At 39.6% G+C, this 19,568-nt stretch overlaps 2 protein-coding genes across 4 annotated transcripts in view; one reads left to right on the forward strand and one right to left on the reverse strand.

The window, feature by feature from the left end:
- CENPP (centromere protein P) overlaps positions 1–19,568 on the forward strand; it is a 218,758-nt gene that overhangs the window by 144,919 nt on the left and 54,271 nt on the right. The window lies entirely within an intron of this gene.
- The window catches only part of ECM2 (extracellular matrix protein 2), a 37,051-nt gene that overhangs the window by 7,247 nt on the left and 10,236 nt on the right, over positions 1–19,568 (reverse strand). Inside the window, exons 2-7 of one of the 3 annotated variants that reach the window (XM_006190003.3) lie at positions 18,273–18,585; positions 13,174–13,362; positions 10,266–10,859; positions 8,392–8,507; positions 6,599–6,734; positions 1,166–1,323 (exon numbers count right to left, since the gene is read on the reverse strand). In XM_006190003.3, the coding sequence (XP_006190065.2) occupies positions 1,166–1,323; positions 6,599–6,734; positions 8,392–8,507; positions 10,266–10,859; positions 13,174–13,362; positions 18,273–18,561 (1,482 nt within the window). In that variant the 5' untranslated portion in view covers positions 18,562–18,585. The remainder of the gene's footprint in view (positions 1–1,165; positions 1,324–6,598; positions 6,735–8,391; positions 8,508–10,265; positions 10,860–13,173; positions 13,363–18,272; positions 18,586–19,568) is intronic. The other 2 variants (XM_006190004.3, XM_032477405.1) reach the window with 2 other exon arrangements.

Raw genomic sequence — 19,568 nt, forward strand, 5'->3', positions numbered from 1 at the left:
GTGCCCCCCGTGCTAGTGAGAGGGTCTTTGGAAAGAGAAACCGGGGATGGAAGGGTTAGACATGGAATATAGACACATTGTCCTTTTGTATTATTCAAGTGGTGTGTGTGTGTGTGTGTGTGTGTGTGTGTGTGTGTGTTTTACTGTGTGCATACCTTATCTATTTAAAAATTTAATTAAAAGAAATCATAAATTGTTGATTCCAAACAATCTGATTTAGCATGTCTGGGATAGGTCCAGGAATTTTTATTTCTTTAGAATTCCAATGATTCTGACATAAAGCTAGGTTATGGATCTTTACAATTTTGCTAAATTCTAAAGGTCAATATTAATCTGCAAATAGAAGGAAGAAGCAGCATGGTGGCTGTGGTGGCAGCCGTATCGGATCGAGATTGATGGCCCTCACTTGGGTCACTGGGTCCACCGCCTTGGGGAGCTTCGTCCTGCTGTTTGATTGTTTATGTGGCAGAAACAGAGCTCAGAGGAGGTGTCAGCTGGATCTGCCAGCATCCCTGTTGTTAATGCAGGAAGTCAGAGTGTACACTCAGCACTGAAGGCCCCACAGAGTGCTCCCTTAGTTAAGTGTGTTCCTTGTCACAGTAAGGGAGTCCAAACACCTGGGCAGCAGGGACTGCCTCCAGAGGGGATGGAGACAGGACAGCACTTGAGCCCTTGATGGGAGCTGGTCAAAACTAGTAAGCTGGTGCGGCGCCAGGGTAGGGTGGTGCCGGCGCAGTCAGCAGCCTTCTCTGCAGATCATGTCCATCCTTACAGGGTCACTGCTAGTCCATGTGGGACTCTGGGTGGAGCAGACTGGGATGAACATCACAGTTCCAGTTTGGGACAGTTTAAACTACCTTGCAAATCAAGATGCTTTCTGCAGGTTGTAGTTCCTGTTTGAATTCTTAGTTAATCTTTCCTGTTCTCTCCCCAAGAGCTGTCAGCAGAACCAAGTTTCACTTTATCAAGGTTCTCTACTAGTAGTTATAATTTTGATTCATAATCTTGTATGAAAACAGTGCTCAAATTATATAGTAAATTCTGTATGTAACACCACAACTGTTGAGTTTAATATGCATCACAATAATCTTTTAACATACGTTGTTTGTTTTGTTGTAGTGTGCTGTATTTAAAGTGTAAAACATTACAAGGAAGATATTGGTACCTCAATAGAAGCAGGAAGACCCTGTGGTATAATTCTAAATTTATTTCTTCCCAGACGCAGGTAGGACAGGCTCTTCAAAGGTTTGAAAGCTAAAGAATTGACATTGGCTTCACTGAGATTGTTTCCTTCCATTTCTAAGGTGACCAATTGATTTAAGTCTATAAAAAATTAAATTATTGGGATATTAGGATAATTAAAAAACATGTAATCTCCATAGCCTTTCAAAATGTCACGTGAAACGTTCAGCTTATTCGAAGGGCTGACGCTGTAGCTGCTTTCTTCGTATCCCCCACAGAACCTTTCCCCCAAGACTTTGTACATCCCAGATGCTCGTTTCAGCCAGGACTCAATGCAGAATGCATGGTTCAGGAGGGGCAGGCATGTAGAGGAATCATTGTGCTGTATGGTGGAAGGTTGTAACCCCCATACGAAGATCAAAAATACCACACACAGAAGAAGAATTGTAGGCAAGTATCACTGATGAACATAGATGCAAAAAGCCTCAACAAAATATTAGCAAGCCAAATTCAACAACACATTAAAAGAGGTATCATTATCTCACACCAGTCAGAATGGCCATCATCAAAATGTCTACAAATGGTAAACACTGGAGAAGGTGTGGAGAAAAGGGAACCCTCCTGTACTATTGCTGGGAGTGTAAATTGGTGCAGCCACTATGGAGAACTGCATGGAGGTTCCCTAAAAAACTAAAAATAGAGTTACCATATGATCCAGCAGTCCCACTCCTGGGCAGATATTCAGAGGAAACTAATCAAAAAGTTACATGCACCCCAGTGTTCATAGCAGCACTATTTACAATAGCCAAGACAAGGAAGCAACTGAAGTGTTCATCAACAGATGACTGGATAAAGAAGTTGTCATATATTTATACAAGGAAATATTACTTGGCCATAAAAAGAATGAAATAATGCCATTTGCAGCAACATGGATGGACCTAGAGATTATCATACTCAGTAAAAATAAGTCAGACAGAGGAAGACAAATATCATATGATATCACTTATATGTGGAATCTAAAAAACGATACAAATGTACTTATTTACAAGGCAGAAACAGACCCACAAACATAGAAAACAAGCTTATGGTTACCAGAGGGGAAAGGTGGTGGGAAAGGATAAATTAGGAGCTTGGTTTTAACAGATTTCACACTAGTGAAACAGATAAATGGCAAGGTATTACTATATAGCACAAGGAAATGTATTCAATATCTTGTAATAACCTATAATGGAAAGGAATATATGTGTGTGTATTTATACAAATAACTGAATCACTTTGCTATATACCAGAAACGAACACAACATTGTAAATCAACTATACTTCAAATAGATAAATAAATAAATGAATAAATGCAAGACAATACAATACATTAAAAGGATCATACACTATGATCAAGTGGGATTTTCCCCCGGGATGCAAGGATGGCTTAATATCCACAAATAAATCAGTGTGATACACCACATTAACAAACTGAAGAATAAAGGTCTTATGATTATCTAAGTAAATGCTGAAAAAGCTTTTGACAAAATTCAGCATCCATTTATGATAAAAACTCTCAATAAAGTGGGTGTAGAGGGAACGTACCTCAACATGTATGACAGACCTACAATCAATATCTTACGTAATGGTAAAGAAATGGGCATTTCCTCTAAAATCAGAAAGAAGACAAGGATGCCCAATCTCACTACTTTTATTCAACACAGACTTGGAAGCCGTAGCCACAGCAATCAGATGAGGAAAAGAAATGAAAGGATTCCAAGCCGGAAAGGAAGAAGTAAAACTGTTTGTAGACGACATGACTATATAAAGAATCCTAAAGACTGGCACCAAAAACTGTTAGAACTAGTACATGAGTTGAGTAAAGTTGCAGGATACAAAGTTAATATACAGAAATCTGTTGAGTTTCTATACAATCAGAAAGAGAAATTTAAGATAACGGTCCCATTTCCAATTGCACCAAAAAGAATAAAATACCTAGGAATAAATCTAGACAAGGAGGTAAGAGACTTGTACTCAGAAAACTTTATGACACTGATGAAAAAAATTAAAGACAACACAAACAAATGGAAAGATACCATGTGCACGAGCTGGAAGAATTAATACTGTTAAAATGGCCATACTCCCTAAGGCAATCTACAGATTCAGTGCAATCCTTATCAAAGTACCAATGGCATTTTTCACAGAACTGGGACAAATAATTCTAAAATTTGTATGGAAACATAAAAGACCCTAAATAGCCAAAACAACCTTGAGAAAGAAGAACAAAGCTGGAAATACCATACTCCCTGGCTTCAAACTAAACGACAAATCCACAGTAATTGAAATGGTGTGGTCCTGGCACAAAAACAGCCCCACAGATCAATGGAACAGAATAGAGAGCCCAGAAATAAACCCAGGCACTTACGGTCAATTAATCTGTGACAGAGGGAGGCAAGATTGTACAGTGGGTAAAAAGGAAAGTCTGTATAAGGAACAGAAGCCAGAGGAGGGAAGGGGTGGGCCGGGTCACCCCACAGAGGCAGCAGTGGCCAAGCAGGGACTTTGAACACACGTGAGAAGTAGAAGGTTGTAGAAGGTCATGTGGAATACTTGCAAAGACAGATAGATATGAAATGGCAGCATAATCAGGGACGTATGAGAAATATGATGCAACGAGGGGTTCCTTTTTGCAGGACACAGAAAGAGCACTCTTTGCCTGGCAAACCTTCAGTCTCGAACAGCAGTGAATTCCCATCTCAGTGTTCATTTTCTGGCAAAGAATACAGCCAGATGGACATTTTTGAAAGGAGAATGATCACAAATCCTCCACGCATTCGGACTGAGCTACCAAGAAAGGCCTTTATACAAACAATTTTTTTCTAAACTGTTTCTACCAGCCTCAAGAGTGCTCCAAATCAACTGAAAACTGCAAGGGGGATGGACAGCTCAACAGTGATGATGGATACCCAGAGGCATCTGAGTCAAACATTCAGGGAGTAACTTTGGAGCCTGTTCAGTGGCCAAGGTTTCCAGGATGGGGGTGTTTTCATTTTCAACTCAGGTCATGGGTATTGCAGCGAAATGCTCTGTGCAACTCAGTTCCTGCTCTTAGGCATATCAGTGAGGCAAGGCACAGTCGAAGCATGAACACAAGACAGTACCATCAGGAGTGCAGATCATAGATTGTAGAAGGTGACAAGGGGGAGACGGCAGTGTGGACTTGAGTGGTGTGGAAGTGTGAGTGGGGCTACATTCCCATGATGGATGAACGTAGAACTGGGAGGATGAGGCAGCCAGGTGAACACATGGAAGTACGAACCCACGTGGTGTGCTCAGAGTGCGAAAGAGACCCGCTGTGGAGCGGCCCACCCACAGGTGGGGATGAGGGTTGCTGAGAGGGGCCGAGGCGGGCTGTGCAGGGCCTCTGTGCACAGGATGGCCTGGCTTTCCTTCTCTAGGCAGCAGGAAGCCTCTGGACAGAGAACAGTGTGACAAAACAATCTGGTGAGGGTATTTAAGATCAGCTAAAGGGTGAAGAGACAGGAAGTATGAGGCCAATTAGTAAACTATGATAAGTGGTTCTACTTCCTCATATAAACAAAACTTTTTTTTTAGGGCTTGATAGCTCATTTCTTTCTTTTTCTCCAAAACTCTTTAATCTCCAAAGCTAAAACTGTTCCAGCATGTTTATCTTGTACATAGTTGAGGTTTTGGAATGTAATAGAAGTTTTTTAGAGAAAGATAGATATTAGAGGTACACTAATGGTCATTATGTGATCTCACAAGAGATAGAAACATAACACACAACACAAATGAATGATACTAAGCATTACTTTACAGTTATTCTCTGGCTTATGTGTATTATGTATGTGTAAGAACCATACACGGTATGTATGCTCAGACTGTGGCGGTGCGAGAGGGAGCAAGCCGGGAGGCCACTTCACCCTGGACCACAGTCAACCCTCTGGGAATATGGAAATTTTTTCAGGAAGGCGAAGTGCGTGTGGAGAAGCAGTTGCAGTAATGCGTGAGAGCACCTTCCAAGTAAGGACTTAGCGCGCGTCATTTTGAGAACACAGCCAGAAGGACCATCTCACGTGTGGTACATACTCAGCCCAACACCTGTTCTAAACTAGGTGCTCCTTTGGCCTGTTTCACCTAGCACTTAGAAATCCAGCTCTCTGATATCTTACCATATGACAGAAGCCCTTCACAATTTGTGTTTATTGATGTTTTTTCATGTGTATTGTGAAATCCATCTGGAAATGGAGTATTTCCATAACTCTATAAGCCTCAGAGTTGGCAATTCTCATTATTGTTTTTTTCCCATCGCCAGAAGTGGTATGTTGCTATGAAGTTTTTGGAAGAATGAAAGGAAATAATTTAATTGTTTTCCTTTCAAGGCTAGAGTTATCAACATCCATATAAATATATTTCAAATCAAATAAGCAAATAATGTTGAGCACTATACCTCAAGAGCTACACTAGTTTTAGGAAGATAAAAAGAAAAATTAGGCAGTCTTTGTCTTAAAGAAGCATATAATCTAACCAAGGACATTAGCTAAAATTCATAAAAAGTTAAATATAATGCTGCCTCTTTTATACAGAGTTTATAATATGACAACTTCAGTTATCCAGCTCAGTCCAGAAACAGTCATAAGAAGAGTCAGTTCCAGTTGTATCAATGTGCAGAATGTGGGACACCCTCACTGAAGCCCATCCGTGGGAAAGCCAGGCTGTCATGGCAACCAAACACCCACGCACATCATTTGCCCTGCTCTGTGGGATTCATGTGCCTCACTGACACACAAGTACCAGAACTGCCAGGGCAACTCTCGAGAACAAGACTGTCAACGCCAAAGTGACTGCCATAGACGTCGTGTGCTCAAGTTTATGCACTGTGATTGCAGGACAGCCCCTCAGCCTCGCATGGGGTGCCCATTTACTTATCTTTATACATGAGTCTCGTGTGCCAACACAGGACAAATTAAGACAGCAAAACATGTGCAGGAAGTGGGAGTTGTGGGTTGGGTGCATTGAGCATCTAAGGTATGTTCATGGTGCTGTGTTACCACCACCAGCAACCACCAAAAACACCGGTACAGACACAGCCCTGGAACACATGGCTGTATGGGGGATGTTAGTGTCACTCTTAGGATATTACGGGTTTGTAATTCAGTTATTATATTCGGAATGATGAAAACCTGAAATCATTGAAAATTTATACAATACTTTTTAAAGACAATGGGCAGTTTAATGTACATTTTAAAAAGTTTTCACCAGCCAGTAGCTAAAATAAGTTTTATCAACTTAAATAGTAACATGACCTGAAAAACTTTACTAGCTATTTATTTAGCAATAATTGCAAGTAAAATTTCCACACAACTACAAAAGAAAGATTATAAAGACACATATCATAAAGCCAAGTGTTAAATACCTGATAAACTTCCTTCATCGATAACCTGAAGTTTGTTCTCATTGATTTTAAGTTCTTCTAATGTAGGTGGTAGCTCTGATGGAATTGCAACCAAGTTGTTCCCATCCATACTCAGGCGCATTAAATTCTTTAGATGCTTAAAAGGCAAATCTCAAAATTACGTTTTTATCTTGTCACAGATATACGGTCACATGTCTCATTTAACGATCAGTTTGCAGTACCAAAGTCTCACAAAGAACCTGCACTTACTCAGGATTGGAAAGAATCTCCATATTCTTCCTGCTAGGTTGATGTTGGTCCTATTAATAGCATTTATTCCCTGGTATTCCCAGTAACCTACATTTGATGATTTTGCATCACGCTCGCCCATATTTTTATTGCGGTTTTAGTAAGCAAGAGAAAGGTCCTATCACCGCTGGATGGTCGTACTTTCCTAGACTTCAGGTGTTCACTTCTCAGCAGCAGACGCAAAGTAAATTAAATCATACAACCATCTCCTAGTAATAGATGCTAACAAGACGGCAATTTGAATCCTTTCCATGTATTTGTAAACCTGTGTTTCTATCTATACTAAGTAGAAACAGAGTCATAAAATAGCACCAATTGTTGTAATTCTTCAAATATAAATGCTGTGAAAATCACAAACTATTTCTATATGGTACCCAAATAGTTTTGACTGTTTGGAGAGTGCATTTCCACATTTGTGGCAACATGCTTGTTGGCCAGACTAGCCTGCACTGCCAACATTGCCGAATGATTTACTTCAGTGGTGCTGAGTCAGTTTGGAAATGGGACAGAGAATCCCAAAACAAGAAAAGGAGGTTATTTCCTACAGTGTCCCCATTTTGTTTTATCAAATACAAGAAATGCACAAGTCCCAGCCGCTGTTTTATCAGGAGGACAGCTAGCATGGGGCAAGACTCCAGTCTTTGACACAAACGTGGACACCAGGTGTCTGGAGTTCTCTCATCTATAGCCCAGAATCTAAATGAGAACCGGGAACTCAGCTTGTAAGAGGCCAGTGATTTGTCCAAAGAGTGGGCAGAGGACCATCCAAGGGGATGAAGTTTGACCTCCTGGAATGGAGTGTATTTCACTTGGGCTTCTTTAAGCGTACACATTTATGAGTATTTATTTACATACACAAACCCCTCCTTTCTTACTTCTGCCTTTGTTTCTCTGAAAGTCCTTGATACCTTCTTTTCTCCCTCTTAGAAGAAAATTTTAGTTAAGTATGAGTCTTCCAAAGGTTTATTCTATGCTATTTCCCGTCTTCCCCCTTTCCCCAACCTATCCCCGTGTTAATTTTCATCTGATCCCATTTGTTTTTCCCAAACCCTCTCCTGATGATACATATTTTACCAGATTTTGCAGGTAGCATGAAATAAGGAAGCTCTGTCTTGCTGGCCTGCAAATGTTAATAGAATTTCCAGATAAACTTCCCTTTTTTCCCAGAAATACCTCATGTAGTAAGAGACTGTATTTCAACATGTTTTCAGCTACTTGAGGAGAAGCTCCCCTATAAATTCAAAACATTAGTTTTGTCATTGATGCTGTGTGAGTGCTCTTAGGGCAAAGCATGGAAAAAAAACAGCTAGAAACCTGTAAAACAACAGACTATATTCAAGAGAAAACTCGAATCCAGTTTAGGGACAACAGAGAGGAAACTTACTTAGGCGAAAACTCCAGTAAAACATTTTACTTTTCCTTCCCCCTCCATCTCCACCCTCGGCCAGTGCAAGTGATGGGAGAGCCATCCAAATGGACCATTAGAAATCAGAGTGTGTATTTACCTTGAATGCTTTTGGACCTATACCTGAAGAGGTGATATTATTTCTGCTCAGATCAAGCCTTTCCAAATTCGGTAATCCATTAAATGCTTCATCTGGAATGGAGGTGATAGAGTTACCTAGGACACGAAGCAATTGTGTGTTAGGACTATGTGCCTATAAGTACATGTATACATGCACATGCATAGATAGCAAAAGAGAGCTTTATGTGGAGGGAAAGGCAATACTTACAGCAAGGACAACATACATAAGAAAATGAGTATTTAGAAGAAAAACAAGACTGGAACTAGACTATTTCATACGGTCAAAAGTTTCACTCTAAGGACCTGTCATGTTCTAATACATCATATATTAGACGAAGCTGCTTAAAAGAGCCAAAATGTGGCTTGCTAGAAAATTTTGATAGCATTATGCATTTCACAACAAAGATGTGCTTATGGAAGGTGATACAGAAACTGATTTTTATAGTTCTTCATATTTTCCGTTGGCACTTCCTGGGACCTGGGCCAGAAGTATGCTGTTTTGATCAGTGAAATCCTGGGCATGTCACTTACCTTCTCTGAGCATCAGTGTTCTCAAAATAAGAAGCTTCGGGAGATTATCCCTCAGATCGCCTCCAGACTGGTGTTATAATTCTGTGACTTCAATCTATAAAAGTTCCTGAATGCCTTAAATTTACAGGGGTTTTAGCTTGACATTTAGTTAAGTACAGTAGTTGATTGTTTTAAACCTAGAAAATGAGCTTACCAGAAATGGTGAGTACTATTAAAAACTGCATGGTGCCCTTCTTAAAAAAACCTAAATTCTGTGACTGAGCACAGGTCATTCATCTTTTGTAAAACTTCAGACTTTAACAAATTGGGTCTTTCTAAGGCACAGCACACCTGGCATGGAGGCCATAGGAAGAGGGGGCGTCACTGGAGCAGTAGGCTCTGGGCATGAGAGGAATTCCTTAGAAAGTCATGTGAACATGATGTCAGGAAGGCCAATACACCAGAAGTGTCCTATTGCAGACTGGCCACCCTGAACCCAGGTGTCAGGCTGGGTCTACTGAGTACTTATATGATTATTTATTATTTCTGTGACTTGCCCGGAGACACATCTGAAGCCCCCCACTCAGACTCTCTCACCCCTGCATTTTACTGTATCACTCAGCAGTCCCACTCTTGGGACTTAGGAAAGAAAACTTGGGTCCGCATAAACATCTGTATGTGGATATTTACAGCATCTGTGTACATAATTGCCCCCAAATGGAAATAACCCAGATGTCCTTCAGCTGGATCCAATGCAGACGTCCACCCCAGCAATGGAAAAATGACTCAGAATTACTGATAAACACCACAGCTCAGCAAGCTGCTGATAAACGCAACACCCTGGATGGCCCTCAGAAGCATGATAAGGGAAAGAAGCCCAACTGAAAAGGCTACATTGTGTATGATCCTGTGTCTGTGACATACTGGAAAAGGTACTGTTGAGACAGAAAATATCAGGGCTGGTGGAAGGAGGGACATGCGGGAATTTGGGGAGGTGTTGGAAATGTTATATCTTGATTATGGTACTGATTACATGACTGTGTGTATTTGTCAAAACTCAAAGAATAACATGCTAATAATAAGTTTTACTGTATATCAATTTTACCTCATACCGCTGACTTTAGAAAAAAGCCAATGGGAAATCGCGATTTCACTTGGAGAAATTTGCTTTATACCTAATCGTGCTATTCTGCAGCGAACACTTATCTCTTCTGCAAAGTTTATGAGTTTGAAGATTGTGAAATTAGTCTTTTTAGAGTCAAGTTATATTATTAAATTAAAATATAACATTCATAGGGCAATGAGAGTTAAGCACAAAATAAAACAGAAATCAACATCTCTTACCAACAAGCTCCAGGCTTGTTATTTCTGGTGCTGTTAGCGGTGGTACCTGTGTGAGGGCGACGTGGTTACAGGTGATGGTTTTGTAGGACAGAGAGCATCTGCTTGGCAGAGGCGGTGAGCCTCTGGGAGGAGCTGGGATTGGGAGTCGAGAGGGCGTCCTGAACACGTCTCCTCTGACGGTGTCATAGTCGTCCTCATCCTCATCCTTCTCCTCGTCCTCCTCGTCCTCCTCGTCCTCCTCGTCCTCCTCGTCCTCCCCCTCCTCCTGTGCTGGGTTTCTGTGCTGATGGGCCTGCCTCCCCTCCTCTCCAGGTCTCTGCTCACCCCTGTCTCTGCTCTGCCCCTCCGTGGGAGGCCTCCCCCAGTCTTCAGGTCGAGGGGTCTTTTTCTTTTGCTCCCTATCTTCATCTTGTTTAATTTCTTCTTCATCCTCCTCAATTTGGAGCTCCTCTTTTCTCAGTGCTTGATCCATTTCCACCCAAGGAGGTGGCTGTTGCTTATGAAGGAAACTGGTAGGTTCGCTTTGTTCTGAAGAATCACCAGAAAATTCAGTTCTATCATTTAATGCTACACCACTGAGGAGCAAATAGGAGGCTACCGACCACGTAAGCAGAAGACAGCAGGGGCAAGTTGTGGTATTAATGAAAGGAAAAAATCATAGTGAAAATGAAGTTAGTAAATATTATTCCCTCCAGGTACATCAGTGCAGTTCATTTTATTTTATTTTATTTTTTACTTTTTAATTTTTATTCTTGGAGGGAGTGGGCAATTAAGGTTTATTTATTTTTATTTTTTTTTTAAGGGAGGTGTTGGGGATTGAACCCAGGACCTTGTGCAAGCTAAGCCCACACATAGGAGCGCAGTTTAAACACTAAATGCATCTTGAAAATTTTGCGTGAATAGTTTTAATAGAAATAAATAAACTTTATTTCTGTTGCGTAAGATGTTATAGACAATTCTTCTTTTCCCTGTGAGCCTTAATATTTATTTTTACTGAAGTATCATGCTACCTGGTAACTAAAGAAGGGAATAATATTGTCATGTTGCAAAATGGCAAGCAGCCCTGTTGTGAGATTGCAGTATAATCAGATGTGAATATCTTTATAATACATACTGTCCAGTTAATTGGGGTTATTGATAAAATAAGAATTTGTACACTGTCAGACATTTAAAAAAAAGTGAAACAGGTATATATTTTACTTGTTTATGGTAGTGAAATCAGCTTTTGTTCTGTATTTATTATATTTGTCCAATTTTCTTTCAGCTCCATGAGCCTAATAGCATCCTCTGAAATTCAGAATTGTAGTAAATTCTCCTCTTTTTCCCTCCCAGACTATGTATTTAAATCATTTTTGACTGCTTGAGATCTATGGAAGACGTCCTGGACTTAAATGGTGTTGTTTTAGCTTTGATATAGGCACAAGAGTGTTATTATTATTCCATGATGATGAGAGGATCATACATAATAGTAGAAAGTTTATCTACATTTGTGTTGAGCCGGTATTATCTTTGGCAGAAAGTGGGGAAGCCTTGACAAAGACCAGACTTCGGACTCACCCTCCGAATGAAAAGTTTCAGGGAGAAGTGAGCTCAGTAGATTTTCTTTTATCAAAATATAAAAATTTACTTAATCATCTCCATACTCTTATTTCATGCCATATGTAAATCACCCCAGAAAAGAACTCAAAATATAACTATTTGAAGGAATTACTTGAGATTTCAGTTCAGTATATATTATAAAGTCAGTGAGTTATTTTTTTTCGCATCTCTGATGGAACATGCAGAAGGAGAAGAGGGGAAAAAATTAGCAAAAGGAAACTAAAGCTATCATATTGAAACATTTAAACTCTTTCCTGTATATCCAAGTTCATTTTTCCAAAATAACCACAGCGTTTCAAAATAATAGTTCAAGTCCATTGGAAAATATCTGAGAGTTTCTGGATCTTGCTTTTGTAAACCTTGTGTTTCATCTCCCAAGAAATCAGTATCATTAAACATTTCTATTTTCTAACATTTTTAGAATTCATAATATCTTAGTAAAATAACCGGTAGTACACACCAAAATATAATCCCTAAATATTCTAAAGATCTTCCTAGCAGGAGCCTTTTGTGGACAATTACCCTGTGATCATCCTGTGTGCTTGAAAACAGTCTACCTTGATCATAGACAACAGAAACATCTCTATCCCTTTTTGTAAAATTATTTAACATATATTTATTTGTTCATTTCATAAAGTATTGGCCAGGCTTTTCTTGGAGGAGTCCTGAGCCTCCCTCCTGAGGGCCCATCAGGTTATGAGCCTTAAAGGATAAGGGATGGTGAGCAACCCAATAAAGCCTCGTGGTGTGATCTTTCGGGCACAGCAGTGCCATAAAAGAAAGCCACTGCTCCAGGGGCGTGTTCCTTTAGAACTACCTAAGCAGTAATGCCTGCTCACAGACTGGGAGAATTGGGCTTTACTCTCTCTAGATGCAAACCCCTCCTCCCTTTGTTAACCATGGGTTCTTCATCTTCATGTGGGTTGATGAGCTTCACGTGGAGTTGAATTAAGTGAGCTAATGCCTGTGAGGGACTAAGCAGAGCTCTTCACGTATACTAAGGACTTGGGAGCTGTTGGCTGTGGAAATTCTGTCACTGCATCTCTAAAGTTGAAGAGTCAAGCGTGGCATGTGATCTCGTCCAAGTTTACTCATTCTAATAGAGAGAGAACTCTAAAGCCAAGATCTTTATGTCTCTCTCTTACTGTACGCTTTCCCAGAGAATTTCCATGTTTATCGTTGTGCCAATATTTTAAGTACCCTGATGGCTAGTTTACCGTAATTTAAAACCTAAGTTAATGACAAAGTAAAACAAATGAGAGTCAAAGACTAAGTCATGCGATATTTTGTTTAGGCTAAATATTTATACCAGTATCTGAGCAGACCGGGCAGCATTCTCCTTCAGGTATAACTGTTTGGGGGCACGTCTGAGGGTGGCACTTGGTTTCATCACAAAGGACCCTTCCATTCGAGCAGAGGCAGGTGGTGCAGGGCTCAGGAGACCATACGGCTCTGTTATACATGGTCATCCCATTTACCAAACAGCGTCCTTTCTTTCCTAGGAGAGAACAGCAACACATTTAAATTCCTGTCTGGTTACTAGCACCTGTGAATGGAAGTGAGCCCAGTGTGCAGCCCAGTGTGACAGACCCACGCAAGAATAACATTCTGTGTTCATTCCTGCACAGGGTAAACGTATCTCACAGGTGTGACCCTCTGAAATGCTTTTCATGTGCTCTACTCTCAGCCCCTCTGACTTAGAGTAACTTCCTCATGGTAACTGGACTCTGTGAATTGTGCCCCCATCCTGCATCTGTCAGGATGGCTAAGTTACACAGTAGCATCAGACAGCCCCCGAATCTCAGTTATTTCTTGTTCATGCTGTGTGTCCAATGTGAGTCCACGGGAGCTCTGTTCCTTCTAGTTAGGACAAACAGTAGGCTTCATCTCCAAGCAGGCTGTCCCGATGGCCACAGCAGTGGGAATGTGACATAGCAAATCACACACAAGCTCTAAAAGTGTCTAATTATGTTGACCAAAGCAAATTACATGGCTACATTTAACTTCAGAAGAGACAAAGCAGTGTAGTTCCATCAGGTGCCAAAAAGCAGAGGTCTGGAACAGCACTAATGATGAACAAGCCCACATTGTACCCTTCCCAGTGTGCAGAGGGAGAAAGTGAAAGCAGACAGTATTCTTGTGGTGCCTCTGACACTGAATTCTCAACGAGACATTGCAATTACCTCTTTTTTAGAATTGTTGTATTATTGAAATATAATTCAAAAGCCATAATACTCACCCTTTTAAAGTACACAGTGCAGTGGGTTTTATGATATTGTTTCCTCTACATACAGGATTGTAGATACCTGGATAAGTGTGTTGACTAAGCAGGCCGTTAGACAGCCAGTCTGAATATTAAAGGGGATGTTTTCCTTCCAACCCTGGTGTTATACCTGATAACTCTTTTCCATCTTATGAGCAACTGTCCTGAAATTCCACCTGGAAGTCAGCTCTCACATCTGTCCCTTTCTTTCCCTCACCACTATGTCAGCCCAATTCAGGTCCTACGCATCTCTTGCAATAGACTAATCCCATCTATCCAATTCCTCCCCTGGAGAAAAACAGATACATGAGTTTTCTCCTGATTATCAAAGTACTATCCTATACCAAAATTCCAACAGCCTTTTTGCAGAAATGGAAAGGTTAACCTTCAAATTCATATGGAACTACAAGGGACTCCAAATAGCCAAAAAAAATATTTAAAAAAAATTTGAGACCTCTCACTTCAGCATTTCAAAACTTACTACAAAGCTTCAATAATCAACTTATGCCAGGATGGTACTGGCAAAAGGCTAAACATATAGATGAGTGGAATATTGAGAGTCCAGAAATAAACCCATGCATCTATGGCCAGTTGATTTGCATACATATAAAATCAGTTTACAATGTTGTGTCAATTTCTGGTGTACAGCACAGTGCTTCAGTCATACATGAACATACATATATTCATTTTCATATTCTTTTCACCATAAGTTACTACAAGGTACTAAATATAGTTCCCTGTGCTGTACAGTATAAACTTGTTGCTTATTTATTTTATGTATAGTAGTTAGTATCTGCAAATCTCAAACTCCCTATTTATCTCTTCCCACTTCCTTCCCCCTCTGGTAACCATAAGTTTGTTTTCTATGTCTGTGAGTCTGTTTCTGTTTTGTAAATCAGTTCGTTCATCTTTTTTTTTTTTTTCAAGATTCCACATATAAGTGGTATCATATGGTATTTGTCTTTCTCTTTCTGGCTTACTTCACTTAGAATGACATTCTCCAGGGCCATCCATGTTGCTGCAAATGGCATTATTTTATTATTTTTTATGAGTGAGTAGTATTCCATTGTATAAATATACCACATCTTCTTTATCCAGTCGTCTGTCAATGGACATTTAGGTTGTTTCCATGTCTTGGCTATTGTAAATAGTGCTGCTATGAACATTGGGGTGTAAGTATTTTTTTGAATTAAGGTTCCCTCTGTATATGTGCTCAGGAGTGAGATTGCTAGATCATATGGTTAAGTCTGTTTTTAGTCTTTTGAGGAATCTCCATATTGTTTTCCATAATGGCTACACAAAACTACATTTCAACCAACAGTGTAGGAGGGTTCTCTTTTCTCCACAGCCTCTCCAACATTTATTGATTGTGGACTTTTGAATGTGAGGTGATACCTCATTGTAGTTTTGATTTACATTTATCTGATAATTAGTGTTATTGAACATTTTTTCATGTGCCTATTGGTATGGCCAGTTGATTTTTGACAAGAGTGCCAAGCCTATTCAATGGGGAAGAAATCATCTCTTCAACAAATGATACTCGGACAACTGAATATCTATATGCAAAAGAATGAAGTTGCCCCCTACCTCATGACAAATATAAAAACTAACAAAATGGACCAAAACCCTAAATTTAAACCCTTAAACTATAATACTAATTAAATAAAGCATGACCTTAGATTTGGCAATGGATTTTTAGATTTGACTCCAAAAGCACAAACAACAAAAGAAAAAACATAAATTGGACTTCATCAAAATTAAAATTTGATGCAACAAAAGACATTGTCAAGAAAGTGAAAGGACGTTGTACACAATGGGAGAAAATATTTGCAAATCATATCTGATAAGGGTCGAATATCCAGAATATACATAAAGAACTCTTGTAACTCAACAAGAGAAAGACAAGCCAAATGAAAAACGGGCAAAGGGCTTGAGTAGACATTTCTCCAAAGACGATACTCAATGCACAATAAGCACCTGAAAAGACGTTCAACATCATTAGTCATTAAGGAAATACAGATTAAACCACAATGTGATACCACTTCACATCTCCAAGAATGACTGGCTGTATTTTTAACATGGAAAGTAATGGCAAGGATGTGGAGAAATTGGAATCCTTGTACATTTCTGGTGGGTATATAAAATTGTGTAGCCTCTGTGGGAAACAGTTGGCAGTTTCTCAATAAATTAAACATAGAATTACCATATGGCCCAACTCCAAGGTACCTGATATTCCACTTGTAGGTGTATATCCAAGGGAACTGAAGTAGAATTAGAAATAGAACTGAAATAGTGGGGAGGGTATAGCGCAGTGGTAGAGTGCATGCCTAGCATACATGAGGTCCTGGGTTCAATTCCCAGCACCTCCATCAAGAAAATAAAATAATAAATAAATCTAATTAGCTCCCCACCCCCCACCCCCCAGAAATAGAACTGAAATAGAAACTGAATAGAATAGAAATAGGAATTCAAATAGGAACTTGTACACAAATGTTCATAGCCGTGCTGTTCACAGTAGCCAAAAGGTAAGTACAACCCAAATATCCATCAGTGGATGAAAGGATAAATGAAACACGATATTTCTCTACAATGGACTATTATTCAGCTATAAAAATGAAGGAAGTACTGACACGCTACATCATGGATGAACCTTGAAAACACTACACCATGTGAAAGAAGTCAGACACAAAGGGCCACATATTATACGACTTTTTATATGAACTATCTAGAATAGGCAAATTCACAGACAAAGAATAGCAGTTGCCAGGGACTAGGGGGTAGGAGAAAGTGGGGTAAATATGTATGCAGTTTCCTTTTAGGGTGAAGAAAATGTTCAGGAACTAGATAGACATGATGGCTGCACAGCATTGTGAATATACTAAATGCCACTGAATTGTATACTTTAAAATGGTTAAAATGGTAAGTTTTACTGTATGTGTGTTTTACCGCAATTTTTTTAAAAGTTCAGTAAGACCATTGGAAAATTTTTTAGGACAATTTAGAAATGTTTAGTATGCATCTTTTATATTTTTTAATGCACATCCCCTACATTACATATTTTTAAATATTTAAGATCACATTATGCATACTACTTTTCAGACTTTTCATTTTCTGTTAGATCTTGGATATATCGTTCTGCTTAACTAGGGAAACTGACTTCATCATTCTTTAGCAGTTATGGGTATACTGTAATTATCATTTTAGACTTCCCTGCCTCCAGGCTCGCTCTTTTCCCAATCACGCTGTAAATGTGACCCACATTATCTATTTTCAGGATAATTGTATGTTCTGTTAACTCCATGGAAATACCATCATTTAGAAGCATTTGATTTTCTGGAGACAATGTATGAAGTATTGGCCACAGAATATTATGTGGTGATATTTTTCATTTGTCTTTTGAAAGATTTATGTAATGTTGACACATGCATAATATCATTATTTTTTTCTTCCAAACCTGGAAAAATGTGACTCATTAAATATTATTGTTTAAAAATGCCTAGTTGAAATCTTTAGAAGAATTTCCAATCTTTTCAAAATTCAGTTTTAAAAATTCAGTAGTTTGGTTTACATGATGTAAATTCAGTGGCTTAACTCCATTTTTGGTTGAAAACATTAAATAGAGATGTTTTCATCGAATCATCTGAGTAATGTGTTTCTATATCCTAGATGATCTGTCATCATAAATGAACCAGCAGTTTTACAAATTGACATGTATGTTGCTGTATTATGATTACAGCTATTTAAAATACATGGCATTGGAGGGGGGAGGGTGTATCTCAGTGGTAGAGGGCATGCTTAGCATGCACGAGGTCATGGGTTCGATCTCCAATACTTCTGTTAAATAAAAAATAATAATAAATAAATAAACCTAATTACCCCCCCATAAAAGAAATGAAATACATGGCATAGTAAACACACTAGAAATAATAAACCAAAATAGTAACTATAGTTTTATAAATATAGTTGTAGGATAACTAATATTTTTTGTTTTCCAATAATTTTGTATTATTAGTATATTCTGTAAATGTTTTTCTTAATTATTTCAGAATTTATCTTAGATTAAATCAAAAGATAGTATTTTTTTTTTTTTTGAAAATTTTCTTCATGGAGGTTTTCTTTCTTCTTCTCCCTTACTGTTTTCTTACCTGGTAACACATTATAGCTTGATTCTACTCCAGGAACACTTAAAAAGGATTCAAACTTTTCCTCTGTGCTATAATCCAAGTTAACCACGGGAAGTGTTGCGGCTGGTGTAACGATCCTCATTTGCTGAATTCCAAGCTGCCTGCTGACTCTGTGTGTGGGCAAGGTACTTTTCCTCGATCTTCTATAATACATCTTCCTTCTTTGCTTCCTAGAAGTTTCTTCATTTTGTCCAAAGTCGATTTGAAAAACGAGAAGTAGCAGAAAACAATACAACCCTGAAAACTTCATGCTTGCTTTTTCACCATTTGACTCCTAGAATGAGAATGAAACAGAATTTAGGAGTTAGTGACTAAATTTCTTCCTATGAAAATCGGCTTATAATTGCCTGTATCCCTCAGCAGCACATCTTTGAGAAATAATAGATACGATATATGAGCTCTATGACATAGTATCACTGCCAAGTCAACATTTAGAATTTCTCTATCAGAATCCAAGGACTTTTAGTGTCTTATCTTTATCTCTAGACCAGGCGTGATCAAACTTTTTCTCTGAAGAACCAGACAGTAAACGATCTTAGGCTTTACAAGCCACGTGTTCTTTGTTATAGCTGCCCCAGTCTTCCCTCGTGACATCAAGGCAGACGATTTGTACACCAACAGGTGTGGCTGTGTTCTGATGGAACTCCGTTTACCAAAACAGGCGGTGGGTCAGACTTGGCCCCCGGGCTGGAGTTTGCCGACCCCTCTCCGGACCACCGTGTTGTAGGTTTTCAGAGGTTACTCAGAAGATGCGTCTCCACCTTTCTGCCAAGCCGTTCTGTGACTAACGTCATCCACAACTCATTTTCCCAGCTCTTCTATTTTGTTCTTTTATTCTCTAGTGCTATAGCTTCCTCTGTCTGGGGTAGGGGAGGAGGGAGCATGGCCGTGCCGTATAAAAGCAGCAGGAAACTAGCAGCAGTTACAAAGAAGGCAGAGGGACAAAGAGGCGCTTTTAACCAGCTGGTCTCAAGAGCAGCACAGGGCCCCACACATGGAGCAGCTGGCGAGCGTCGCTCTTGGCGATGATGACGTAAGCGCGATCGTAGCTCTGTAGTCGGGTAGCCTGGTCCAAGCCCTGTAAAGTCAGGTAGCAGACGCAGGTAAAGAGAACCCCTCCACAAGGTGATCATAGGAGCTGGTTGAAGGCTTTACCTGGCCATGCATATGCTGGCCTGTGGCTAGTCCTGCAAGGGAAGTCTTGTGCAGTGTCCACTCTCCCTTTGAACTTAGGCCTGTGTCCCTGCCCTTCCCCTG

Source organism: Camelus ferus, chromosome 4, assembly GCF_009834535.1.
Source record: "Camelus ferus isolate YT-003-E chromosome 4, BCGSAC_Cfer_1.0, whole genome shotgun sequence".
Classification (NCBI taxonomy): domain Eukaryota; kingdom Metazoa; phylum Chordata; class Mammalia; order Artiodactyla; family Camelidae; genus Camelus; species Camelus ferus.